General features: G+C 51.6%; 1 protein-coding gene across 8 annotated transcripts in view; it reads left to right on the forward strand.

Moving 5' to 3' along the window:
- The window catches only part of birc6 (baculoviral IAP repeat containing 6), an 87,478-nt gene that overhangs the window by 35,429 nt on the left and 24,549 nt on the right, over positions 1–27,500 (forward strand). For 2 of the 8 annotated variants that reach the window (XM_035532719.2, XM_035532723.2), the window contains exons 34-65: positions 209–340; positions 658–885; positions 1,346–1,529; positions 1,621–1,824; positions 2,267–2,400; positions 2,769–2,922; positions 3,188–3,304; positions 3,735–3,889; positions 4,164–4,290; positions 4,495–4,605; positions 5,290–5,402; positions 5,623–5,750; positions 5,865–6,433; positions 6,624–6,799; positions 6,981–7,077; positions 7,193–7,387; positions 7,487–7,687; positions 7,842–8,121; positions 8,508–8,764; positions 9,213–9,321; positions 9,476–9,700; positions 10,126–10,981; positions 11,259–11,402; positions 12,794–12,923; positions 13,557–13,688; positions 13,877–14,038; positions 14,442–14,615; positions 17,742–17,938; positions 18,552–18,852; positions 19,795–20,012; positions 22,610–22,774; positions 22,926–23,091. In XM_035532719.2, the coding sequence (XP_035388612.2) occupies positions 209–340; positions 658–885; positions 1,346–1,529; positions 1,621–1,824; positions 2,267–2,400; positions 2,769–2,922; positions 3,188–3,304; positions 3,735–3,889; positions 4,164–4,290; positions 4,495–4,605; positions 5,290–5,402; positions 5,623–5,750; positions 5,865–6,433; positions 6,624–6,799; positions 6,981–7,077; positions 7,193–7,387; positions 7,487–7,687; positions 7,842–8,121; positions 8,508–8,764; positions 9,213–9,321; positions 9,476–9,700; positions 10,126–10,981; positions 11,259–11,402; positions 12,794–12,923; positions 13,557–13,688; positions 13,877–14,038; positions 14,442–14,615; positions 17,742–17,938; positions 18,552–18,852; positions 19,795–20,012; positions 22,610–22,774; positions 22,926–23,091 (6,541 nt within the window). The remainder of the gene's footprint in view (positions 1–208; positions 341–657; positions 886–1,345; positions 1,530–1,620; positions 1,825–2,266; positions 2,401–2,768; positions 2,923–3,187; positions 3,305–3,734; positions 3,890–4,163; positions 4,291–4,494; positions 4,606–5,289; positions 5,403–5,622; positions 5,751–5,864; positions 6,434–6,623; positions 6,800–6,980; positions 7,078–7,192; positions 7,388–7,486; positions 7,688–7,841; positions 8,122–8,507; positions 8,765–9,212; positions 9,322–9,475; positions 9,701–10,125; positions 10,982–11,258; positions 11,403–12,793; positions 12,924–13,556; positions 13,689–13,876; positions 14,039–14,441; positions 14,616–17,741; positions 17,939–18,551; positions 18,853–19,794; positions 20,013–22,609; positions 22,775–22,925; positions 23,092–27,500) is intronic. The other 6 variants (XM_035532724.2, XM_035532725.2, XM_035532722.2 and 3 more) reach the window with 5 other exon arrangements.

Below are 27,500 nucleotides of genomic sequence, written 5' to 3' on the forward strand. Positions count from 1 at the left end.
GCTGCCACCAGTTTGAAAGAGTTGGCATTTGATTTGTGTGGTTGCTTGTTGTAGTTTATTGTTGGATGGATGGATCAGTTGAACAGAAGGAAATTAAGTTATTACATTTCCTAGATGTAATTTCAGGGACATAGGCCATAGCAGTGTGGTGGATGTGCTCTAAGCAGGAAGAGTCTGTGTGTGTGTGTGTGTTGTCTCCTCTCTGCAGCAGCTGAATTTACTGAAGGCAAAACAAAAGGCCCTGGTGGAGCAGATCGAAAAGGAGAAGGTCCAAAGTAACAAGGGCTCTTCCTACAAGCTGCTGGTGGAGCAGGCCAAGCTCAAACAGGCCACATCCAAGGTGATCCCGCTGACCCCGCCTAGCCGGCTGGCGTTATTTCACATTTATTCATTTTGTGTCCCTGTTTTGTTCATGACTCCTTTATGAATGTTTTGGTTTGGTTTTACTCTTAGTTGTTTGGAGGATGTATTCTTTTGTCCCAACTACAGAGTATATCGTTTATAGCTCACTCTGTTCTGTTTACAATATGCAGTGTGATGTTGATGGTGCATCATTGATTTTCTGCCACCTGTCAGCTGAGTAGGTCTTTTAACTACAGCTGCTACCTTAGAAGCCCTCTGTCCCCTTCACATCCTCGTACCTCTGTCCTCCCACAGCACTTTAAAGACCTGATCCGTCTGCGGCGCACGGCAGAGTGGCCGCGCTCATCGCTGGACTCGGAAACGAAGGCATCGGCGTCGGCGGTGAAGGAGACCCCAGAGGTGGAGCCACTGCCTTTCACACTGGCACACGAGCGCTGCATCTGCGTAGCACAGAAACTCGTCCTCTTCCTCCTCTCCATGGACTTCACCTGCCATGCAGACCTGCTCCTCTTTGTATGCAAGGTACACACCTGACATCTGGCAGAGTAGTGGTGCAGTGACGAGCACCTGCTCGTGTGCTCAGTGGTAGGAACTGGTACCAGTTAACAGTGTTAGGGCTTAAGGGCAAAATCCATTTAGAGTTCAGATTGTTTAAATAAATGTAAAAGTGGACTTCAGGTTACAGTTCAGATGCTGAAAGAGTGTTTTTGCCTTTTATAAATTAAAGTGACAAACCTTTGAGCCACTTGTACTGTGACCGGTCAGCTTGGTAAACATGGCAGCTTCATACCTCAGTAAGCCCCTTAACCCGAAATGATTAGCTCAGAAATGGAAAATGTTTCACCTGGAAAACCTTCGACAAACCTAAGTAAGATTTAGAGATTAAGACGTTTTCTGAAGCTGAGACAGCCAAGTGGGAACATCTGCCAAACCCACCTGACGACCTTCCAACTCAGCGAGCATCTCTGGTCTGTGGCCCCAGGTGCTGGCAAGGATAGCCAACGCCACACGGCCCACAATCCACCTGTGCGAGGTGGTGTCGGAGCAACAGCTGGAGAGGGTCCTTCTCCTGCTGGTGGGGACGGACTTCAACCGCGGGGACATCAGCTGGGGCGGGGCCTGGGCCCAGTACTCCCTCACCTGTATGCTGCAGGATATCCTGGCAGGTATGGTGCGGGAGAGGGTGGAGCTTCAACAGCTGTGTTCTTAAATGTCCTTTAATGCAGTAATTCTGTGTCTGTCTCTCGTCACCCTCAGGCGAGCTGCTGTCTCCAGTGGGTCTGGACGGGTTGGAGGAGGGTGCGGTCAGCGAGGAACCTGGCCCCGCCTCCTCCTCAGGGGGGGCGGACTCTGATGACTCCCTTCCTCAGGCCACACCCCTCACGCTGGTGGAGACCATCGATGAGCCTTTAGGCCCTGATCTCATCGCAGGTACTCCCGGGACCTCCTCCGCTTTCCAAAGTGCGTTGGTAACCCCGCCTGAAACCACCCTGCGCGCGCACACACACACACACACAAAGTTTTTCCATTTTAAATGTCTTTTCTTACGCAACTTTGTTTTCTCCTCCCCATCCCTCTCCTATAGAGCTGCATGTTGTAACTTTTGATTGACATTGATCATTGGTTGAGTGCATCCAAGTTTGTCAATAAGGACTGTAGCAGTGTGCATAACAGTGCGCATGACTCACACCACACACACACACACACACACACACACACACCACATCAGCACACATGTTCTCCCTTTGTCGGGTGGTGCCTGCCGTTGTGTAGGTCCCCTGTCCTACAGGAAGTGTGTCGTGGCCTTAAAATTGCCCAGTGACTTGCTAAAGAAGGCTGCTGTGCTGTTGCTGCTCTTAGTGTGTTTGCTTGGCAATATTAAAGCTGTTTTCATTACCCGAAGGTGCCCCACCTCTGTCCTCTTTGGATAAAGATAAAGACATAGACTTTGACTTGCTACAGGACCTGATGGATGTTGATATTGATCCTTTAGATATTGATTTGGAAAAAGATCCGCTCGCCGCCAAAGTTTTTAAGGTATGGTGTGCATGACTCTTCTCTCCTTGACCTTTGCCCTCTCCCGCTGCACCCCCGTGTCTCCCTCTGTATACCTCCTCTCTCGTTCTTCTTACCTTTATTAATCTGTTCCTTCTCCACTCTGACCCAGTGTCTTTCCCAGTATAATGCCCCCTCCTACATCCTCTCCCCGCAGGGCATGATTCACTTCTTTTGATCTGTGGCTTTCTGTTTTGAATTCCGACGGTATAGGGCTGACCCCTGAAGAGCCGTGTAACTGGCGTAGTGTCTGCCTCTGTGCTTATACATGGTAAATGTTATTTGGCCCTTCAAAAAGAAAAACCTTGTTTGTTTGTTTTTGTCTGCGTCTCCTTCCCTCTCTCCCGCAGCCGATCAGCAGTACCTGGTACGATTACTGGGGTGCTGATTATGGCACGTACAGCTATAACCCTTACATCGGGGGTGCTGGCATACCCATCTCCAAACCCCCAGCCACGGTGGAGAAGCCTGGGTCTCAAAGCCTGTCGGTTTCTGTCTCCCAAGGTGTGAAACTCGAGCCATTATCCAAGGAGCGTCACACACACACAATGTGGATGGTTGATAAAAATCCAGTTAACAGACACAGATTATCGAAATATTCATTTGTTTATTTCATGTGTAAATCTAGTATTCACTGTGTATGTTTCATTGTATATTTAAATCATCTTTATCATTGATTGGAACTGTTGTGAAAGCAGAGTTCAGGTGAGGTTGTTGGACAGTTTGGTGTGACGTATTTAAAAGATGCGGCGTTGTTGTTTCTGTTCAGCTCTGGACGCTCGTCTGGAGGTGGGTCTAGAACAGCAGGCGGAGCTCATGCTAAAGATGATGGCCACCCTGGAGGCTGACGCCATTCTACAGGCCCTCACCTCCAACTTACCCGCAGGTGTCCACACACACACACACACACACACACACACACACACACACACACACACACACACACACACTGCAAATTTCCCTCAGATTAATACAGTTTTATCAGTCTGTCCATCCCTGTATCTACCCACATATCTCCCTCCTCTCCACGACGAATGATCTCTGTAACAAAGACAGAGGGCAGTAACCAGACCCGGCTTTGAACCCGTGTCTTCCGGGGGACAAACGTGCTCGGACCCCCAGACCAACAAGCCAACACACACTCCATCTCCAGCATACTCATTCCAGCAGGATCCGTATGACCCTGTGAAACGGCAGGGGGACTCCTCCCCAGGGGATGGGTGAAGGAGATTTGATGATGATGATAACCCACGACTGCGTGCTCTTTTTCGCTGGCTTCTCCCCCGCTCCTCATGTTTCTCGTCCTCTCCCTCCAGTTCCCCAGGCTGCTAACGGTACAGACGACTCTCTTCTGCGGGGGCTGCACAGTTCCCCCCCGGCCTGTAGCCTGATGGTACAGCCCTCCTCCATCCCCATGCTGAGTGCCTGCTTCAACAAGCTCTTCTCTATGCTGCAGGTGCACCACGTGCAGGTACGCCCACCGCCTGTCCCAGCACGTCCTCCGCTCTGACCTGCTCACTGGGGACTGGTGCAGAGGCTACTGGTAGACCAGCACTGTTCACTGGTCCCAATCATACATTTTCATTTGGCCTCTTTAACTGACTGGTTTTGCATCGCTAAACTGCTCCCAGTGAGACACCTCTTACATTTGAGTTTATGTGCACTTAAGAACACACAAAGCGTTCAAGTGTTCATTGCTATGCTCTGTCTCTGTCTGTCTCACTCACGCGTGTGTGTGTGTGTAGCTGGAGTCTCTGCTACAGCTGTGGCTTACTCTCAGCCTGAACTCATCGTCCGGAGGCACTGAAGAGAGTGGCTCTGACATCTTTCTTTTCAATGCCAGCAGAATACCCACAATCCCTCTCAACCAAGGTCAGAGGTCATCCCACTATTCCAGCAGACCTTGCTGCAGCTGTCTTGGTTTGAGTCAGTGTTGTATCCCACACTGGGAAGAAATGTTCCCATTTGTGTGGACGTTCTTGAGCGGTATAACAGTGATATAGACCAAATTTTAGCAAAACAAAAGGTCATTGTTCTCAACCATCTTTATTAATGGTGTGTGTGTGTGTTCCTCAGCCTCTATCAGCAGCTTCCTGTCTGTACTGGCCTGGTATCCCAACACGTCTCTGCGTGCCTGGTGCCTGGTGCTACACAGTCTCACTCTCATGACCAACATGTCTGCTGTGGGTGAGTGTCCCCTGGTGGCCCTGCTGCCTCGTGGCCTGGAGCTCAGCTTTCTATGATGTGTGATTCAAGTGTGTGTGTGTGTGTGTGTGTGTGTGTGTGTGTGTGTGTGTGTGTGTGTGTCTCTCTCTGTGTGTGTGTGTCTCTCTCTGTGTGTGTGTGTCTCTCTCTGTGTGTGTGTGTGTCTCTCTCTGTGTGTGTGTGTGTCTCTCTCTGTGTGTGTGTGTGTGTCTCTCTCTGTGTGTGTGTGTCTCTCTCTGTGTGTCTCTCTCTGTGTGTGTGTGTGTGTGTCTCTCTCTCTGTGTGTGTGTGTGTGTCTCTCTCTCTGTGTGTGTGTGTCTCTGTGTGTGTGTGTGTCTCTCTGTGTGTGTCTCTCTGTGTGTGTCTCTCTGTGTGTGTCTCTCTGTGTGTGTCTCTGTGTGTGTGTGTGTCTCTGTGTGTGTGTCTCTGTGTGTGTGTCTCTGTGTGTGTGTCTCTGTGTGTGTGTCTCTCTGTGTGTGTCTCTCTGTGTGTGTGTGTCTCTCTGTGTGTGTGTGTGTCTCTCTGTGTGTGTGTGTGTCTCTCTGTGTGTGTGTGTGTCTCTGTGTGTGTGTGTGTGTGTGTGTCTCTCTGTGTGTGTGTGTGTGTCTCTCTCTGTGTGTGTGTGTCTCTGTGTGTGTGTCTCTCTCTCTGTGTCTGTGTGTGTAGGTGTTCATGAGAGTACAGCCCAACAGATGGTGTCAGACCCTACGCTTGTGCACGTGCTTGTGCGCTTTCTCTCTGGGAGCAACCCCCACGGCACCAGCCAGCACACCTCTCAGGTGGGTGTGACTCTATAAGGTCTTATACCTTTACCTACTTCGCCTACAGGTGTTATAGGCCGACTCCTACGCAACTTACTTCCTGTTGGTGTAATTTAAATGTCTCCCCGTCACAATATAAGGCTGAGGGAATGTGTTCAGATTATAGTGGAGTCTGAATACCCAGTGCGGCGTAACAGATGGTTGAGTGATGCGTGTACCTGTGCGTTTGTACGTCCAGGTGGGTCCCACTGCAACACAGGCTCTGCAGGAGTTCCTCACCAGGCTGCAGGTGCACCTGTCCTCCACCTGTCCACAGATGTTCAGCGACTTCCTGCTCAAGCTTGTGCACATCCTCTCCACCGAGCGGTACGCCGTCCTTATGTCTACTCACACAACACTGCGCTCTAACCTGTCTACTACAAACAAATAGGTGTGTGTTGAGTGTGAACGTTGACGTGGTTTGTGTCTCTCCCTCTTCAGGGGGCCCTTTCACTCGGCCCAGGGCCCTTTGGATGCCCAGGTGAAGCTTCTCGAGTTCACCCTGGAGCAGAACTTTGAGGTTGTGTCGGTCAGCACCATCACGGCAGTCATTGAGTCCGTTACGTTCCTGGTGCACCACTACATCACGTGCTCGGACAAGGTGGTGTCCCGGAGCGGCTCGGACAGCTCGGTGGGCGCCCGTGCCTGTTTCGGAGGCCTGTTCGCCAACATCATCCGTCCTGGCGACGCCAAGGCCGTGTGCGGAGAGACCACGCGGGACCAGCTGATGTTTGACCTCCTGAAGTTGGTCAACGCCCTGGTCATGCTGCCCCTCTCTGGCGACCGCGAGTTCAGCGGGCGCCTCCCCCCCACCGGCAGCGCCGCCTCCGATAGCGTGTCCGACGAGGAGAAGGTGTGCGGGAGCAAAGAGGGCGGGGCGTCGGGCACTGCCACACATCAAGGCCCTGCGGTGGGCGTGGCCGACCTGGTGCTGGCCAATCAGCAGATCATGAGTCAGATCCTTTCTGCCTTGGGGCAGTGCAATAGCAGCGCCATGGCGATGATTATTGGTACGTACCACAGCAAAGAATGAACTCTCTGGGCAGTAACGCCGCTGTCTTTAAGACCCTGTGGCTCTGTAGGTGCTCTTTTAGTACTGGAGCATTTCACCTGTGCTGCATGGCTGGTCCTTGTCTGCCTTTTTGGCAAAGCTCCTCCTTGCTCCGCCCACCCCTCCCTTGTCCCCTCCCCCTCCTGCAGGTGCCAGTGGGCTTCACCTCACCAAGCACGAGAACTTCCACGGTGGCCTGGACGCCATCTCTGTGGGTGACGGGCTGTTCACGATCCTCACCACGCTGAGCAAGCGCGCCACCTCTGTGCACGTCATGCTGCAGCCCATCCTCACCTACATGGCCTGTGGGTACATGGGCCGGCAGGTGAGACCGCTCACACGCGGGACGGGGGACACCGTCTCGCCTCACGCTCGGTGCAGGGGGAAACCGCCTCACCTTGTGCAGGGGCACACACACACACACACACACACACACACACACACACACACACACACACACACACACAGAGAGTGTGTTTAAATGTGTGTGTGTTTGTGGTGTTTAGGGTTCTCTCTCCACCTGCCAGCTGTCTGAGCCGCTCCTCTGGTTCATCCTGAGGGTTCTGGACACCAGTGAGGCACTCAAAGCCTTCCACGACATGGGTACACACACACGCGCGCGCACACACACACACACACACACACATACGTGTGTGTGTATATAGAGACACACGTACACATGTCTCACAGGTCTCTGGGTCTGTGTGTGTGGGTGCAGGTGGCGTTCAGCTGATCTGTAACAACATGGTGACGAGTACGCGTGCCATCGTCAACACGGCGCGCAGCATGGTGTCCACCATCATGAAGTTCCTGGACTCTGGACCCGGAAAAGCGGCCGACGGCAGCCTGAAGGCCCGTGTGCTCGCCTCTGAGCCAGACAACGCCGAGGGCCTCCACAACTTCGCCCCTCTAGGTACAGCCAGGGGGGAGTCAGGGGTCAGGGACGGGGGCTCGTGGTGGCTGGCGAGTGTGCGTGAGATGCTTTGAGCCTGCGCTTTTTGTCCCTTACTAGGCACCATCACTTCCAGCAGCCCCACGGCACAGCCGGCGGAGGTGCTGCTCCAGGCCACACCCCCTCACCGCCGTGCCCGCTCCGCAGCCTGGTCCTACATCTTCCTGCCGGAGGAGGCGTGGTGTGACCTCACCATCCACCTGCCCGCCGCCGTACTGCTGAAGGAGCTGCACATCCAGCCACACCTGGCCTCGCTCGCCAGTGAGACACACACACACACAAACACAATAACCTTATGTCAGGTCAATATCCAGCCCTCTAATAAAGGTGACGGTGTGTCCAGTATATTAAGTAAATGAGTTTTCTAGAACTTGGTTTCTCTCTCTGCGTCTCCACCCCCACACCCCACATGCAGCCTGCCCCTCCTCCGTGTCAGTGGAGATCAGTGCAGATGGTGTAAACATGCTCCCCCTGTCTGCGCCAGTGGTCACCAGCGGTCTGACCTACATCAAGATCCAGCTGGTGCGTGCGGAGGTGGCGTCTGCCGTGTGCCTACGTCTACATCGCCCACGGGACGCCAGCACGCTGGGCCTCTCTCAGGTCAAGCTGCTCGGCCTCACCGCCTTCGGCAACACGTCCTCGGCCACGGTCAACAACCCCTTCCTGCCCTCGGAGGACCAAGTCTCCAAAACGAGGTAGTCCCTCCCCGGCACAGCGGGACATTTGATCTCCTGAGTGTTGGGGATGAGCGACGCCGTCTGAAGGTTCTGAGGGTGCCTCCTCACTGTAGCTGTTAACCTCCACATTACTTTCAGTGCAGTTAGTCAATAATAAGACTGCAGACTGATAAGAAACCTCAGGACTTCAGACTGATGAGAGACCTCAGGACTTCAGGAGGCTACTTGCTGTTGTTGTCCCTCTTCTTTCAATATTTCCTTACCGTTCTCTTTCTCTCCCTCTCTCCCCTCTCTCTCCCCTCTCCCTCTCTCCCCTCTCTCTCTCTCTCTCTCTCTCTCTCTCCCCTCTCTCTCTCTATCCTCTCTCTCTCCCCTCTCTCTCCCTCTCTCTCCCCTCTCGTCAGTATTGGCTGGTTACGGCTGCTCCACCACTGTTTGACTCACGTGTCTGAGCTGGAAGTGATGATGGCGAGTGCGGCGGCTCCTACGGCCAACCTGCTGCAAACGTGTGCCGCTCTGCTCATGTCTCCGTATTGTGGCATGCACTCGCCCAACATTGAGGCCGTGCTCGTCAAGATTGGCCTGCAGTCTACGCGCATCGGCCTCAAGCTAATCGACATTCTGCTGCGCAACTGTGCCGCCTCCGGCACTGACCTCGCTAGTACGTGCCCCACCCCCAACTCCCACGCTCCACCCACCTGTTCTGACCGGCCTGCTCTGCTCCGCCCACAGAGGGCAGCATGAGTGTTGCGCAGGACTGAATTTGAAGTCCTACAGTGTCCAGGGACAGAAAGATGTTCATTATGAAACATGATGTCAACATTTGGCTATAGCTAACTGACCTGTTGGGGTACAGTGTTATTCAGGGAGGGGATTTTTATTTGGGTTTAAGGTAATACAGTGATATAGGGGTTAATTTAATCATACACAAGTGTAATCGTGTAAATTTACAATGGGATTATTTCTGGAATGAGACAAAGGCATGACTGTGAAGACCCACCTCAACGTTACCCCCAGATTAGACCGACAACCAGGACCTGATGTGATTAGTTAAGGGATGCGTGATGCCCACATCAGAAGTCATGAGTGTGTGTGTGTGTGTGTGGCAGATCTGAACAGCCCCCTGCTCTTTGGAAGGCTGAATGGCCTCTCCTCCGACTCCACCATAGACATCCTGTACCAGCTGGGCACTACCCAGGACCCAGGCACCAAGGACAGGTCAGTAACCTCCAGACCTGGGGTACCACAGCAGGTGGTCTGTGTGTTCATACTGGGCTCTAGTGTACTCGTAATGTCCATGTGCCTCTATAAGGCCTAACACTTTTAATGTGTGTGTGTGTGTGTGTGTGTGTGTGTGTGTGCTCCTCCCCAGGATCCAGGCACTCCTGCAGTGGGTGCATGACTCCTCGCAGGTGGCGGCCCTTAAGCGGAGCTCTATGGCGAGCTTCATGGTGCCCAGCGTGTCTCGTTCCTGTGAGTATGGACTCCTCATGCCGTCACCCTCACACCTGCACTGTGTGGCAGCTGTCCTGTGGCACAGCTACGAGATGCCCGTTGAATACGACCTGCCCGCACTGCTGAGCCGCGAGCTGTTTGAGTGAGTACACTCACGTGCTGCATACACCACACATCCTGCTGTCTGAGGCAATGCTGAACTTCCCAATAGGACTTAGGGGTGTCTTTTCATTTGTGGTTTTGTTATCCTGTGTGCGCGCTCAGCTTTAGCTTCTGCCTCTTAACCTCAAAACATGAAGTATTCTTCACTAGCAGTGCCCAGCTGAACCCTGAGCTCATTAGCCGACAGACACAAGCTCTTTGTGAACAAAGATTTTATTACGCTGGCCTAGTTCTCCACCCTCAGACCATCTTCCCAGTTTTGCACATCTGTCTTTGTCCATGTAGACATTCACTCTCTGGATGAGACGCATGTCTCATGGTAGGTGAGTGCTGTTAGGTACTGGTGTTGTGTTCAGCAGGGTGGATTCTGCTGTATAACTCGACCGTGACCCCCCTGTCCCCCAGGCTTCTGTATAACTGGTCCATGTCATTGCCGTGCAACATGGTGCTGAAGAAGGCAGTAGACAGCCTGCTGTGCTCCATCTGTCACATCCACCCCAACTACTTCTCCCTGCTCATGTCGTGGATGGGCCTGGTGGCGCCCCCTGCTGCCCAAACGCAGGCGCAGCGCCGTCTGGCCATGACGGACGACGGCAAGAAGCAGCACGAGCTCCGCGGAGCTGCGGCGCTGACGGACGACTCCAAGCACGCCCGTGGGCCCACTCCGGTGCCCCCCGCCCTGTCCGAGAGCCAGCTGGCCACGCTGGCAGCTGCCTCCCAGAGCCCTGGGGCCATCCGGCAGCTGCTGGAGTCGGGTTTGCCCGGACTGCTGGTGCGAGGCCTGGCTGCTCTCTGCTGCAGCCTGCTGGCCGGCGCCGACCTGCCCCTGCCCACCTGCGTGTCGGGGCAGTCCGAGCGCCGCCCGTCTCAGCACAACCATCCGGCTTCTGCCTTGGCGCCCTCGGCGTCGTCCTGGCCGGGCCGTCTGCCGCTGTGCCCCGAGCTGGCCGCTCCTGTGCTCCGGTTCCTCACGGAAGTGGGCAACAGTCACACGATGAAGGACTGGCTGGGCGGGGCCGAGGTCAACCCCCTTTGGACATCGCTGCTCTTCCTCCTGTGCCACTCCAGTGCCAGCGGGGTGGGCACGGGCGGGCACGGAACTTCTTCCAGCACGCCGGCAGGGACGAGGTTCTCGCTGGCATCTGCAGGGCGTAGCAGTGGGCTGACTACCCAGCAGAGGACGGCCATCGAGAACGCGACAGTGGCCTTCTTCCTACAGTGTATCTCCTGCCATCCCAACAACCAGAGACTCATGGCACAGGTGTGGGGGGTGTGGGGCTGTCCTTAAAACTGTTCATCCTACAGTCTGAATGATGGTGTGTGTTGTAGAGATTGATGCTATATGATGTAGGTTAACTAGTAAATGTGTATGACGTAGGTTAGTAAATTTTTAAAGGTTATTAATTGTCTTCTATCTGTTAAATTGTGTATTCTATCTCTTCAAATTAAGGAGTTTCAAGTTCAAGGCGACAGAGTTCTGAACTCCTAACTGTGTCCAGTTCTGAACTGAATTTCTGTGTTGGCTGTTTTTCCGGTAGGTCCTATGTGAGCTGTTCCAGTCTGCTCCACAGCGGGGCAACATTCCGGTCTCTGGGAATATCTCTGGCTTTATCCGACGTCTTTTCCTGCAACTGATGCTGGAGGACGAGAAGGTCACGGTCTTCCTACAGTCTCCTTGTCCGGTAAATGCACGTGCACACACACGCACGCGTGCGCACACCAACCATGCACATAGACTAACATGTTTAGCATCTTTTAGTGCCCTTATTGTTACCTTTTTAGCTGAAAGCATTTTTCCCTTTTTTGGGTGGGTGGAGGTGGAGGGGAGTTGGTTATTGTTTAAATTATGGATTAATTTTTCCCCCAATGGACAACATTGTTTCAGAGGAAAAGCAAAGGACTCCTCAGAGCTTAAATCTCCAGATGACCACTAGGGAGCAGCAGACAGACACCACAAACAGGTTCCTACAGGTCCCCACTGATCAAGGTGGAGCCTGTAGAATTTTAAGTCTTGAAGCAACATGCATATCTTTGTCCTTCTGCGTTAAGTCCCTTCTAACCTGCACTGTCTTCAAAAATCACCTCTGCCTGGACATTCAGGGGTCTGTCGGCAATACGACTGCGAGCTTTCACTCTCAGCCATGTGAGCAGTACTGAGTGACGCACTCCTGTGCCTTCACTCCAGATCTTGGCTCTCCTCCACCTGGAAGATTAGAAGGAGGCTAAATCACGGCTGTCCAGACATCCTCTTAGAATTTAATTTATTTATTGGTTTATTAATTTTCGTGCGTAATTGTGTAGGTCATTACTGTAGTAAATTACAGTCCAGTTTGGAGCTGGAGATGGGAGGGATCGTAAAAGTTAACATTTATACATTATTTAACGTCACACGGTCATCTTCTGATCCGAGTTACCGTCTCAGTGGCTGTCTCTGTGGCTTTGATGCAGCCTCAGAAAAACTTCTGTTTTAATATCACAGAGTAGATAAAAGATGGCAGTTCTATTGCTGCAACATTTATTTTACTTTTTACAGTTGCTTCTGTTTTTTAATTGTAAAGTTTATGATTCATAACTCCTAAAAAAGCACCTTACTTCTGTCTCTGAGGGCTTTAAGGGAAGGGGTGATGTCCTGACCTAGGTGTAGGTCTAGAGTCCAGGTGTCCAGCCGTGCTCCTGGAGGGACAGGTGTCCAGCAGCGTCCCCGGCTCAGCCGTGCCCGTCTGCCCTCCGGCTCTGTGGGTCTGCTATAGCAGTTATATGACCAGTGTCTTGGTATTGATGTGAACACGAACCCAGAGAAGTGTGTGAGCCAGGCAGGGGGAGCAGAGTGGGGTGGTGGACTCCTGTCTTAAAGAGACTTAAGAACTCCAGACAAACACCATTAAATCGATAGTGTTAATTTCTTCTGTCTGACAAAGACAACTGGTTGATGACCTCCAAGGGCGATACCATGCAACAGTTCCACAGATGTTCTTACGCGCTTTAACATAAAATCAATCGATTAAGATCTGTTGTTCAGATGTTTCAGTTCTCCGTCTCTCTGCTTTTTTATTTGTTTTGATGTGCTATGCAGCTTTATAAAGGCCGGATCAACGCCACCAGTCATGTGATCCAACACCCCATGTATGGAGCTGGACACAAGTTCCGCAAACTCCACCTGCCCATCTCAACCACGCTGGCCGAAGTACTGGACCGCGTCTCTGGTATAAACACCTGCTGACTACATACATACATGCATACGCACGGACACACAAACACACGCACTCTGAGTCTCTGTTCTACATGCTCTAGTTTGGTTTGGGAAGTGTAGTAGATGGTTGCTGCATGGCGTGTTTACCAAGGCCAGATGCACAGAGCGTGCGTGCGTGTGTGTGTGTGTGGGTGCGTGCGTGCGTGCGTGCGTGCGTGCGTGTGTGTGTGTGCGTGTCTTTAAGAGGGGTTATGATATATGATCAGTCTCCTGAGACCTTGAAAGTGGCAGATTGAGCCCAGTAGCCCTGTTTCTTGAGAAGGCCTCACACTTCATGAATACCACTGGTGTCCAGCACCGAACTGCTCAGGAATGCTACAGGAACCCTTTAATAACACGAAAGTAAAGCTTCACTAAACCTCAGACTCCACCTTAGTAAACAGTAATGCTAAATTAACCCTTTAATAACCTCAGTGTAAGACACACTCGGTACCATAAACACAGGAGCGCTGTGGTGGTCCTGAACCCAGTGACCTGGGGTACAGCCCTGCACCCGTCATATTCTTGCTTCCATTTTTTGTAAGAGAAGAGGGGCTACGCACAGGGAAGCAGAAATAACCTTCCACCTTCTCTACCCGTGTGGCAGACACTCCGAGCATCACGGCCAAGCTCCTTAATGAGCAGAAGGAAGACAAGGAGAAGAAAAACCACGAGGAGAAGGAGAAGATGAAAGCCGACAATGGTTTCCAGGACAACTACAGCGTGGTGGTGGCCTCAGGTGCTCGTTATGAACCACCTGCTCGTTAAGCAGTGCCTTGTTAACGTCAGGCCGGATGGGTGTGGAGCAGGATCCAAGAGCTCATCTCATACCATTCTAGTTTCAGACTGGTGAGTTTAGTTGATTGGACTTTGGGAGGAATGTGTCTTACTTTGAGAGGTGTGTGTGTGTGTGTGTGTGTGTGTCAGGGCTGAAGTCCCAGTCGAAGCGGGCTCTATCCACCCCTCCACGACCCCCCTCCAGGAGAGGCAGAGTGCTGAGTGATAAGCTGGCGTCGTCTTCAGGGGTCGACTCCTCCGCCAAGACCATCAGTGTGCCTGTCTTCCATCTCTATCACAAACTGCTACCAGGTAGACACACACACACACACACACACACACACACACACACACACACACACACACACAGACCAGTGTTCAGTCTTCTAGGTGTGTCTGTTACCAGGTGAACTGGCTCAATGATGCCCCCCCAACACTGTCAAGAGCACTTATCCGCGCTCATCTATTAATGACCTCTTCTGTGAACTTTCTCCCCCCCTCGCTCTCTCATTCTGATGGCGTGGTCTTTGATCCCTGTGGTGTCCAGACCTCTCTGCTTTTATTCCTCTATTCTGTTATCTATTCTAACATCTCTGATCTCTGTCATGAGTGAAGCGTGGTCACCTCTTAGTGTGCACTCTCACTCTCACACACACACGTGCATGCCTCCTCTGCACCTGCGGTGAGAGCTGACCTTTCTCCTCTCTCCTCCTAGGTCAGCCGTTGCCGGCGGAGATGACCTTGGCCCAGCTGCTCACCTTGCTCTATGACCGCAAGCTTCCTCAGGGCTACCGCTCCATTGACCTCACTGTCAAACTGGGGTCAAAGGTCATCTCTGACTCAGGTCTCTCCAAGACAGACTCCTTCAAAAGACTCCGCACAGAGAAAGGTAAAGGCCCAAGCAGAGACGCGCGCACACACACACATCATTTTTATCCAAAGCGACTTACAAGTATGACTGAGTACAACTTGAGTAATTGAGGGTTGAGGGTCTTACTCAGCGGCCCAACAGTGGCAATTTGGCAGTGGTGGGACTTGAACCAGCAACCTTCTGATTACAAGTCAGGTACCTTCACCACTGAAAGACCACTGAGCTACACGCTGCTCTAGTGGTTTCCAGAGACGCAAATCAGACCACAAACCACCTGTACATCAGTATGTTTAACACATTTGTCACAAAAATTCCCCTGTGTGTGGAGTCGGTGGGTTTGCTCAGAGTGGACCGGAGTGTTGGTCTCTGCTGGGGCGTGTAAACAGGTGTAGAGGGCGCGGGGCCGGAGGGACTCTGGCAGTGCTTTATTGGCTGGGCTCTGTTCATGAAGACTTGAGTCAGGGAACAGGGGTGTGCCTCTGGCTGACAGTCCGACAGCACAAGGACTCTCTTCTCCGTGGGCGTATCCTCAGGCATTACAGCACAGAGAGAAATGCCCCCTGGGATCTGAAGCTCTCCCATCTACCGCCAAACAAGTCCTGAACAGGCTGAGCAGGGTTTGGTCTGGAGCAGACTCAGGATTCTTGAACTGACCACTGTCTTTTTCATACAGCGCTATCTGTGTGTGTGCACGCGTCTGCGCTCGATAGCACAGAAGCACCTGTGAAATTTCAGATGCCTTCTGCTGTGGTGTTGTACACACACAACCCCCACAGCTCTCCCCTGTTGCCTCCTCTGCCAGGCGGGGGCGCCGACGAGCCCGTCTCGCTGCAGGCATTCGTCTTGCCCCTCATGCCCCTGTGTCTGAAGCGCAGCGAGGCAGTCGACCTCTGTGCTCATTTGGCCTCCGCTCTGCGGGGTGATGAGGCACATTACCCCAGACTCCTCCACCAGTTCACGCTCCAGTGGGTTGCACACACCACCCTGGTGCACAGTGAGGCGCTCCACAGCATTCAGTCCCAGATTCTAAAGGCCAAAGAAAAGTTCTCTCACAGCTGGACTAACGCAATTATTTTCTACATATTTCTGGATTTTGAAGGTGGTTCTTCACTACTCTGCTCATTTTCTCTGTTCTTAATTCATCGGCTGCGGTGGGTTTTGTTGTTTCTGTTCTGCTCCAGGGTGGTCGTACTCTGGTAACTGTGTAGTGCATCCTCTGTGGTGTGAGAAGACGGAAGGGTTTTAATTAGAGGAAAGTCAAGGTTGCGTCTGACGCACCAGCGTTAAACAAGGGAGCAGGTGAACTCTGCAGATGCCTCATAACGTCTGAGGGGTTTTCTGCGGTCTCTAATGGGCTGGAGGGTGATGTTAAGGTTTGTCTGACAGCACTCTCTGTAACCCTAACCTTGTCATAAAATGGTTTCCTTGTCTCCTTGGGTGTTTGCGGATGCCATTGTGAACGTTCGGGCGATTGGAGTAAGCAGCTCTCTTCTTCTCGCCTTGGCCCCAGTCTGAATGCGTTGCTGTACTCCTCATGGTGGGAGTAGTTCTTTGTTCAGTTAAACTTCAAGGCCAACTTAACTCTGAGATCTTTCATCTTGTTCTCAGTGTCCCCCAGAGCACAGCTGGCTCTGGTAATGCTAACAGAATGCAAAGCAGATGTGAAGTTCAGCGCAGACTCGTCCATGAGTTCATCCATGAAGTTCAGCGTAGCGTGGGCACGTCCCTGTGTTCACACGTGAAGTTCAGTGTACTTCATACATGGCCCCGTGTTCATCCTGGTCACGACCGTTTGCTGCCTGCCACACGGCCACTTGGACATTAGAGAGAGAGGAAGACGGACACAGACAGAGACAAGTTTAAACATTCTGCTGGTGGTGTGTGTCTGTCTGAGGACAGGTGTACACTCACTCATGAAACAGTATTGCGTGTCCTCCTGCGTCTCTCTTCAATACAAATGAGACCTGCCCTGCTTTTAACGGTATTGGTCTTTGTTGTTGTTCAGAGCGCAGTGAAAAAGGACACGGTGATGAGTCACATGATGAGATGTTTGCCCATGTAGGACTCAGAGATATCCAATCATTTCTTTATAATGTCATCTTAAAGACTCGCTCAGGGCAGTGTAGGCTGCCGGGCGGAGCCTGGGGTGGACTCGGGGTGAAGCTGTTTCTGGAGGCTGGGGCCAGATGCCAGTAGCTGGGGTGGTCTCTGGAGGCGTAGGAGTGGTCTCTTTGCTGGGCGTGGTCTCTGGAGGCGTAGGAGTGGTCTCTTTGCTGGGTGTGGTCTCTGGAGGCGTAGGAGTGGTCTCTTTGCTGGGCGTGGTCTCTGGAGGCGTAGGAGTGGTCTCTTTGCTGGGCGTGGTCTCTGGAGGCGTAGGAGTGGTCTCTTTGCTGGGCGTGGTCTCTGGAGGCGTAGGAGTTATTTCTTTGCTGGGCGTGGTCTCTGGAGGCGTAGGAGTGGTCTCTTTGCTGGGCGTGGTCTCTGGAGGCGTAGGAGTGGTCTCTTTGCTGGGCGTGGTCTCTGGAGGTGTAGGAGTGGTCTCGTTGCTGGGCGTGGTCTCTGGAGTTTCTGCTGCTTTTTTCCACTGTGCTAACTGAGTCACTGACAGTGATGAAGATTTTTAATTTCAATGGTTCACACTTTAACATTTTTAATAAAGTTTAGCTGATGGGCCCCACTCTGCCTAATAGCTCTGCTGACTCCATACTTCCTCTCTCCCCTCCCCCCTCTTCCTTCTCCACTACCTTCAAAAATTAGACTCATGAATAGTGCATGAGGCATTTCCCTTTCCCTGTGTTGGTTAAACTTGTCTAATCTGGAGCTGGGTTTAGCAGTTTACCAGGGCCTGTGACACACACACACACACACACACACACACATTCTCTCACATCAGGGCCTGTGACTCTCTCTCTCTCTCTCACTCACACACTCTGTGTGCATGTGATTGTCTACCCTGATTGTGTGGTGGTGTTCACTCTTACTCTCTACATGCCCATCAAGAGTCATTACAGCGCTGTTGGAGTCATTTAGCGAGGTTTGATTGAACTACACCCGGAGTTACATCTGACACACACGCACACACACACACTCACACTCACACACTCCCAGACATTCTCACTCCCTCTTCTGCCCCTGTCTCCCCAGAGCACTGTGAGATGCTGAGCAGCTGTCCGGAGGATGAGCCCATGACCCTGAGTGAGGAGTGTGTGGACGCCACAGTGGACGAGTCTCTGCTGGAGACCAGTCCCATCCAGTCCCCCCTGCAGGTGTTTGCTGGTATGGGCGGCCTGGCGCTGATCGCAGAGAGGCTCCCAATGCTCTACCCTGACGTCATCCAGCAGGCTAGTACTCCATCTGCTCCACCTGTTCGCCCACCCCTTTATCACACTTCCAGTTCATCACCTGCTTTATGCTCAGGACTTCTATTAAACTGACAAACGTGCAGAGGCGAGCTTCTAAAAACCTCACAACAGCAACGTGAGGAAGAGTGTGAAGAACTACCCCATCACCAGGGCCACACTGCCGTGCGTGCGCTTGGTGAATCGCACCATGCTGGGAAACTTTTCTCTCCTTCATTTTCCTTCTGCTTTAGGCAACAAACAGTGATGACCAAGAGCAGAAGCAGAAGCAGACTAAAGCACGATCCTACTGAGCAGAAGGTTCTTTAAGTCTAAATCAGGGCTGAGGGCTAGAAAACTCTCAGAAGAGCAAAAATTCATCAGACGTGTACATCCGACTAAGTGGAAGTAATCTGAGTACACAGACCTTTACTGACCCCGTGAGAAACTGTAGCAGGGCCGGCACTAGCCCGCCCCGCTCACGTCTGGCATGAGACGTGTGTTCACGTGTGCATTTCCACACATCCCTGCATTTGTTTATTACAGTGATACTGCCCTTCCTGCTACGTTTTGTCAGCATTTGTTTTTGCGTGTGTGTGTGTTTCCCTTACTGCAGGTCAGTGCCCCTGTCGCTCCAACCTCTGCCCCCGAGAAGCCCAAAGACAGTGATCAGTTTGAGTGGGTCACGATTGAGCAGTCTGGTGAGCTGGTGTACGAGGCCCCTGAGAGTCTGGCCGCGGAGCCCCCACCTATCAAGTCTCCTGTGCCCAGCACGTCGCCCATCCCTGCCCACTCCCTCGCCGCCTTCGGCCTTTTCCTGCGGCTGCCCGGCTACGCTGAGGTGCTCCTCCAGGAACGGAAACACGCCCAGTGTTTGCTCCGACTGGTGCTCGGCGTCACTGACGACGGCGAGGGAAGTGAGTATAGCCTCACGCAACACCTTCACTTTCTCTGCATTTGTCAGATGCCACAAAGAATACAAAAGCAAGGTTGAAATGATGAAAAAAGGAGCGTAATTATATATGATGTGGCAGGTTTGTTTTCTGTGTGTAACGTCAGTCGGTGAGAACAATTGTGACCCTGCTGCCTGTATAATGTCAACAGTCCCTTCACCAAGGGTTTGGCTGTTTGTTTTCACGTGAGAGACGTTAGCGTCCCTCGTCCTGTTTACGGGCTGTAAACGACATATAAGACACTTCTCTGTGATCCCAGTGCAGATATAATCCAGCCTGCTGACTGGCTGAAGTATTTTAACAGCTGTGTAGAAAAGTGGGAACTGGAGACTAAATGCTCTGTGGAAAGGGGCCCTCAGAACATGTGCGCATGCCTCCCTGGCCCCTCCTCCCTTATCGTTGTTAAGTGCTGCCTTTACAATGATCCAGTTGGCCCACGCAAGATTTCACCTCTAGTGTGCAACAGTCACAGATGGCCTAGTAATTTATGGCATGACTGGTCACTGAGCACTGCGCACACCCTCTCTCTCTCTCTCTCTCTGTCAATTCAAGGTAGCTTTATTGGCATGATTGTATCGGGTACAATTTTGTCAAAGCAAATAGTGTGGACCTCTCCCTTTTCTCTCTCTCTCACTCCCACTCCCACACACACAAGCAAACCAGGACCGTCAGGTGCATTAGGCACCCTCATTACGCGTGCGTGTGCGTGTGTGTGTGTGCGTGCGTGCGTGCGTGCGCGCTCTATGTCCCCAGCACGTCTCCACTGATTAGTTAAGTGTGTGTCTGCCCCACTGATTAGCCTAATTGTGCATGGATGATTGATGGACACGTTTGTTGACTGCTTTAGTGTGTAATTGTGTGATTGACTGGTCTGGTGTCCATCTTCCCTCTCCCTCTGCCCCCCAGGTCATATCCTTCAGTCTCCGTCAGCAAACGTCTTGCCCACGCTGCCCTTCCATGTTCTCCGCTCCCTCTTCAGTGCCACACCCCTCACCACGGATGACGGCCTCGTTCTGCGTCGCATGGCACTGGAGATCGGTGCCGTACACCTTATCCTGGCCTGCCTCTCTGCCCTGAGCCACCACGCCCCCCGCGTGCCCAACGGCGGTGCCAGCCAGAGCGAGGTATGACTTCTCCACCTACCCCTCACAGGATCTACATCACAGCGGGTGGGGTCTTGACCCACACCACCCCATTGGAAATAGCGACTGTTCTCCTCTAGTGTAATTATACTTATTACTCAGCCATACTACCTACGTCTCATTTCTCAGCGAGTGCTAGAGTGCTGATCCCAGAACAGTCCATTCTGAGTAGCTGCTGTAGGTTTTTAACTCAAGCTTCCCTCCGAACTGCTGTAGCATTTGCTAGCATCCAGACCTCCAACCGCACCAGCACAAACTCTGAGAGAACACACCATTTATACTGGCTATGCTGGGACAGTAGCACGCTGTCCCCTGCAACACACACACCCACTGTTCACACACACACGCGCGCACACACAGAATGCTAATGAGGGCCCACTCCTGTACTGGGGCGATGGCCGTTATCCACTCCTGTCATATCTGCCTTAGTGTGGATGTGTGAAGGGTTGCCACGTCCTCTCCCCAGTCCCCCCTCTGTAATGTGGGCTGGGAATTGCCATGGACGCTATGGATTTAATAGACTCAACTCTGTCTATGTTTGAAATGCTTTTAATAAAGGCCATAGCAGCCAGACTGCTCTATTCAGCCACTAAAAGACACCTCACGCAGTGTGTGTGTGTGTGTGTCCTCTACTCGTGCTGTGTTTATTACAGTGTGCTCAAAAGCTCTCATAATCAACCACTAGTTGTCGTCATGGAGATCCCAGAGCTGTAGCCTTGGGAAATGAACCAAATGAAGGCATCAGCACCTCCTAAATGACCCTGAAAACCACTCCACTCTGTCAGGACAACACTGCACTGTTAACGTTAACTCTCCTTCCTGAGTCTCGGAGACGCCGAAACTCCTACGGGAATACCGCAATTCTCCCCTGGTCACAAATCCAGTGGTTTTAAGTATTGTGAATAAAAATTTGCACTTTGCAAAACTTTTGTGCCATAGTGAAGACTTAAATTGACTCTGCTGCAATGGTTGAGAGCTTTGGAGGGTTGGTCTGAGGGTTCTGGGGCGGAGCTCTGAAGGTGGGGGGGGTTTGGCTGAGGGTTCTGGGGCAGAGCTCTGACTGGGGGGGGGTAGTTGGGCTGAGGGTTTTGAGGCCGAGCTCTGAAGGTGGGGGGGTTGGCTGAGGGTTCTGGGGCGGAGCTCTGATGGGGGGTGGGGTTGGGCTGAGGGTTTTGAGGCAGAGCTCTGTCTCTGCTATGAGTGGTGAGGTTGATGGGTGTTGGACAGCTGTTTGTGGATTTACGGTATGGCCAGACTGAGCGCTAGCTAAAGGTCCATCACTGCCATAATGGACGTCCTTGGACTAGGGAGGCACAGAGCACAGCAGATACCACAGCGCAGCCTGTGTCAGAGGGCCAGGGTCACACACACGCACTCGTTCTCTCTGTTGTAACTCATACTTTTTCATCTCTCTCTCTCTCTCTCGCCCACCATTATATACAGTGTAATTCTCTCCACTCACCCTGTGTTCGTCCATGCTGTCTAAGCCAGTTTGAGTTTGCCTAAGCTCCACCACATTTTTGAGTGGTGTTTGAGCAGTAGCAACTGTAGTCGATCGAGTGAAAGTGGCCTTCTTGAAAGAAAGTGTTATAGACAGTGCTAAGAATTATGGGAGGTGAGAAGTTGTTTTGGGAGGGTAATTTGTCTCCTTGCACCACTTTTTGCAACCAGCCAGTCCTGCAGTCTGAATTCCCCAGGCAGAGGCGGCAGCGCAGAACTTCCCCTCCGCACACTGGAGTGTCTGTGCAGCTTCCCAGCCTCACTCCACGGAAACTGGGATCACTGTAGTGTCAGCTCGCTGTCTGTGTGAAGAGCAGGCTGTGAGCGGCTGGAGCCCCTGCCACGCCAGGACAAATGAGTGACAAACACTCCAGTGAAGTGTGTGTGTGTGTGTGTACAGTCAGGACATGCTTTTCAAGTCATCACTTCAAGCAGGTGTGAGTTCAGGTCACTGAACATCAGAGGTAGTGCGTCTCAGAGACGGCAGTTTGCTTTTTGCCAGTTGATGTCACACCGCCTGTTTCACCTCCTCACTGACTCTGCTCACACCTCCGTTCCTCACTGGACTGTCCTGCCCGTCTTCTGGATTAACATCGTCAGGGTTTTTCTTCCTGTTTGCTCAGCAGTGTCTGAGCGCGTTGCAGACCTGCCCTGAGAGACCGCGCAAGCCATCCTTGAGGGCTCGTCTCTGGGCTGCTCCTCTAACTCCTTTATTCCTTTCAGACTGAAATGATTTTGATACGTTTATGTGAAAACAAAGCTCACGCCAGCTCAGTAGTGGTGAAAGCTTCTTAGAGCCACAGTATTGTAGGTGGGACGTCTCCTCTCATCTCTTCTCATTCCTGCCCATTTGCTTTCTGTGGCTGTCAGATGAAAGTGGGGCACAAACTGCACTGTTTGGTCACTGGGGTTTTTATCAGTGGGTGATCAGCAAACTGCAGCTGTCCCACGTAAGTGGCACTGTGTGTGTGTGTGTACGCGTAAGCTGCAGATGTTTGAGTTGGCTTGGTGTGTGGCTAGTGAAACTTCATGTGTGTTTAGTGCATAACTGTGTGTGTGTGTGTGTGTGTGTGCGCTAGCCGCAGGTGTCCAGCGGGCACGGTGGGGGCACCACGGAGGAGCAGCAGCTGTACTGGGCAAAGGGCACGGGCTTTGGCACGGGCTCCACGGCCTCGGGATGGGACGTGGAACAGGCACTCACCAAACAACGGCTGGAGGAGGAGCATGTAACTTGTCTACTGCAGGTACCACGCACACTCACACACTCTCTCACACACACATACACAGTCTAAGAACATGATGGGCAGGAAGATTGAATGAATATTCCATTTTCAGAGTTTTGTGAAGGGTCGTTTCTCCATTAGATTTGTGATTGTGTGTTTGTGTGTGTGTCAGGTGTTGGCGAGCTACATTAACCCTGCAGGGTGTGTGGGTGCAGTGGAAACCCCCTCGGTGGAAGGCAGGGGTCACAACAGTGCAGCTCTGCCCTCAGTCCTGCAGGAGCTCCTGAGCCAGTCCTGTCTCATCCCCGCCATGTCCTCCTATCTCCGCAACGACTCCGGTACACCTGCTCTCCTGAGCCTGCGCGTGTGTGTGTCCTGCTGTGTTTTATTGGCATGCTTCTTGTTTTTGGGAAGACGTTCTCAGCCATGTAGCTGCTGAGTGCTGAGTACTGAGGCCTGAGTACTGAGGCCTGAGTACTGAGGCCTGAGTACTGAGGCCTGAGTACTGAGGCGTGAGTGCTGAGGCATGAGTACAGAGGGAGGAGTGCTGAGGTGTGAGGACTACAGAGGCATGAGGCATGAGGGAGGAGTGCCGAGTAAAGAGGCATGAATACTGAGGCGTGAGTACTGAGTGGGCCTGTGCAGCTTTGTGGGAGTGAGTCTGTGTTTGGCTGCAGGTGTGTTTACATCACACCTTTACTGAAAACAATGTGTGTCAGCAGGTGGAGCTCTGTCTGTGTCTCTCGCTCTCTCTCTGTCTGTGTGTTTCTCTGTCTGTCTATCTGTCTCTGTCTCTGTCTGTCTGAGTGACTGTCTGTGTGTGTCTCTGTCTCTCTGTGTGTGTCTCTCTGTCTCTCTGTGTGTCTCTCTCTTTCTTTCTGTCTGTCTGTGTGTCTCTCTGTCTGTGTTTCTCTGTCTGTCTCTGTCTGTCTGAGTGACTGTCTGTGTGTGTCTGTCTCTCTGTCTGTCTCTGTGTGTCTGTCTCTCTGTCTGTGTGTCTGTCTCTCTGTGTCTCTCTCTCTCTCTGTGTGTGTCTCTCTCTCTCTGTCTGTGTGTGTGTCTCTCTCTCTCTCTGTCTGTGTGTGTCTCTCTCTCTCTCTGTCTGTGTGTGTCTCTCTCTCTCTCTGTCTGTGTGTGTCTCTCTCTCTCTCTGTCTGTGTGTCTCTCTCTCTCTGTCTGTGTGTCTCTCTCTCTCTCTGTCTGTGTGTCTCCCTCTCTCTCTCTCTCTGTGTCTCCCTCTCTCTCTCTCTCTGTGTCTCCCTCTCTCTGTCTGTCTCTGTCTCTGTCTGTGTGTCTCTCTCTCTGTGTTTGTCTCTGTCTCTCTGCCTGTCTGTGTGTGTGTGTGTCTCGCTCTCTCTGTCTGTCTGTGTCTCTCTCTGTCTGTCTCTCTGTCTGTGTCTGTCTGTCTCACTCTGTGTCTCTCTCTGTGTGTGTGTGTGTGTGTCTCTCTCTCTCTGTGTGTGTGTCTCTCTCTCTGTCTGTCTGTGTGTGTGTGTGTCTCTCTCTCTGTTTCGGTCTCTCTGTGTCTGTGTCTGTGTGTGTGTGTCTGTGTGTGTGTGTGTCCTAAGAGCCATGAACTGGTATTGTGTTGTATGTCTGATTTGTATACTGTCAGTTACTTAAGATTGGGTGGTTGGATGTTATGGGTGTATGTGTGTGTTCTTGGTGGTTGTGTGAGGAGAGTCTTCATAGTGGTTGATGTGATTTGTGTGTGTGTGTGTGACAGAGAGAGCTCTGTAAATGTGCATTAGGGAAAATGAAGTCGACTGTAGGTGCTTTAATGCCTGTTTTCCTAATTAAACGCACGAAGAGCTAAGTGTAGTAATTAGTTCTCTGCTGCAGGTTTCAACTCTGTGTGTGTGTTGATCGTCCAGGCTTCCTCTCTGCTCCCCTCTGACTCACAGGGAGTTGTCTGGCTAAACAGAGCCACGTTAGCATTCACCTCACTGCCATCAGGAGGCCCGTCATCAGTCTGTAGGAGAGGCTACAGGGGGGAGAGAGAGAGAGAGAGAGAGAGAGAGAGAGAGAGAGAGACCGGGGGAGGATAGTGAATGTTTATGCAATAGGTAGGTAGGCAAGAGATGATTGGGGGGGAGTGATATGGGTAGAGAAGAGAAATGAAGATGGAGAACAGTGACACGAGAGAAGAGAGGGAGAGAGAGTGTAAGAGGAGTGTTGTGTGTAAGAGGAGGGAGTGCACTGGCTGTGGCCGGAGCTACAGGGTACTGATGACGCATCAGTGATGATTAAACAGGAAGGGTTGAACTGTTTAGGAACGTCCCATTCTGATAGCCGGGGGGGGGGGGCGAAACCCAGAGACACAGAAGGGAAGCAGCAGAGGTGTGCGCGCGCATGTCAGGCTGAATCTTTTTGGTATTCACCAGGAATAGTAGGACTGTATTGCATGGGGGTTGTAGTGCAGCTCTGATGCCTGATCTCCCATGGGACTTTAAATCAGAAAACAGAGAGAGAGAGACTCAGGAGAGGAAATTGGCCCCCACACCTGGTGGACTAATACATACCCTATCACAAGACCTGCCCCTGTGTCGTCTCCATGTTTCCTGCCTTGTATGGAGCATTGATCTGACCCCAAATGGACTGTCCACCTCCCCTGGGGGACAGGAATAGATAAGTAAAGTACTGGGGAATCAGTAAGCAATGAATTACAGCATGGACATTAGTTACATATGTTCACGTTAATCACACATTTGCCTTTTAGTGCCAAGGTTTTAGCCTCCGTGTTTGGTTTGATTGATTATTTGTTTTTACATTCGTTTTGTTCTCAAACTGAGCACCTGTGCCACATGTCTCTGCCACGCACTGGTCTACCGTGAACTCTAGAAATCCGTTAACGTCTTCGCACACAGCTGCACCACACACTTTTGTTTACTTGTTTAAAATAATTATTCGCATAATAAACAAAATAGCTTAGTCCAGTAACACAGTCTCATCAATGAAGAATACAACAATTGAATGCTTAAGATATGACAGGCCTTTCTAATTCCTGCTAGCACAGGGTGTCAGGCTAACCTGAACCCTAAACCCTAATCCTCTTACACTTGTGTCTAGTCCTTTTGCTTTAAATGTTCACCAGGTGTTTAGTTCGAATTTTTCTGCTTTTTGCCTGGTTTGATTTCTGCCCAGTATCTGTTGTCTGGTTTGTAGTTGTGGTGTTGAATCTATAGTGTAGTGTTCAGTAATGTTTCGGTAGTGAGGGTGTAATTATGTACTGAAATATAAACCAGGCCTCTTGGTCTGTTATGAAGGCGCTGTTATATGGGGCTGTTCAGGCGTTTGTCATTGGTTTTGTTCTATTCAGCCACTTTCTTGCACAAGGACAGAAACAGAGCTGTGTAGACTCAACGCTATTGTGCAGAACTTTAAAATGTGAAATTTCGCTCCGTCAGTCCTGTTCTGTAGCGCTTGGGGACAAATGTTTAACTGCAACAGGTTTTATTTCAATTTGATTATGCTTCTTTAGGGAACAGGTCAGGGCGTCATGAAATCTCAGAATTCACCGAACACAGATTATTTTGGTGAAAAATTATCTTTTTATGCTGCACTTTGAGATTTCATGGTGCACTGAATTGAATATTTAGAAATAATTAGAAATTCAGCTCTCACACCCAGAGCTGCTTTCCTCTGTCCTTCCCTGCTGTCCGTGAGCATGCTGCACATGCATCCTGGAGAGTTGAGCTTAGGAGTATTTAGGATCTTGGGGGTTTGGAAATATCCCGAGAATTTTATTTTGGCCAAAAAAAACCCTCAAAACACATTCATTATCAAAATGTATTAATGGACTGAAGTCAATTCTAACATGGCAAAATAGCTGCTGTTGAAGAACTTAGAGATCAGTGCATCACACAAGAACCACGTCATACATTTACTGGTGTTTACAGTCCTTGTGGATGTGGTGGGGTGTTGGTGTTTAGTTGAATGTGTGGTGTTTGGTAGTTGTGATCACCCTGCTGTTTGGCTTTCAGGAGCAGGGTGGTGACATCATCTGTGTTCAGTGGCTGTATGAGGGCGGGACTAGGAGATGGTGTACTTGTACAGTGTTTTCCCTTTGACTCCTCCCAGCCAGCCTCTTCCTGGGGCCCTGGCTTTACATGCCTCTTGGATGGCAGTCTGTGGTAAAACCACTCACAGTACAGCTCCATATCACATGAGCTTGACTATTGTATGCTTCTTTTACTAATGAGGTCATTTCCTCTTTTTTGTGGTTAAAGGTGTGGCTCAGTCTCGGGGGCGGGGTCTTGGCTCTGATCTTTTCCTCGCACATGTCGGGATTCTTCCCCTCTCTCTGTCTTTGAGTGTGTGTCCTGTCCTCCCTCCACTGCGTTCACACACAGCCTGTCTTCTCTGAGCACCTCTCCACACCCTCCGTTCTCTATGGCTGCTGTTTATCCTCCCTTTGGGGAGGGCGATCTCACACACACACACACACTCCCCTTGGAATGCCATCTTTAAACACATAAGCTTCCCTGCTGAATAATCTTATCTCTTGCTCTCACTCGCTCGCTCGCACTGTCTTTCTCTCTCTCTCTCTTTCTCTTACACACACACACACACACACACACACACACACACACACACACACACACACACACACACACACAGCTGGCCGAGCCTCCACCTCCCGGTGTGGTTGGAGCAGTGTCCTGTATTAGTCAGGGGTGTCTTGGCAGTCCTTCTGAGAGGCACTCATGGTCCTCCATCACTGCTACACAGACACAGGACTGAGGGT

The sequence above is a fragment of the Electrophorus electricus genome, chromosome 10, assembly GCF_041902795.1.
Source record: "Electrophorus electricus isolate QZ-2024a chromosome 10, ASM4190279v1, whole genome shotgun sequence".
Taxonomy (NCBI): domain Eukaryota; kingdom Metazoa; phylum Chordata; class Actinopteri; order Gymnotiformes; family Gymnotidae; genus Electrophorus; species Electrophorus electricus.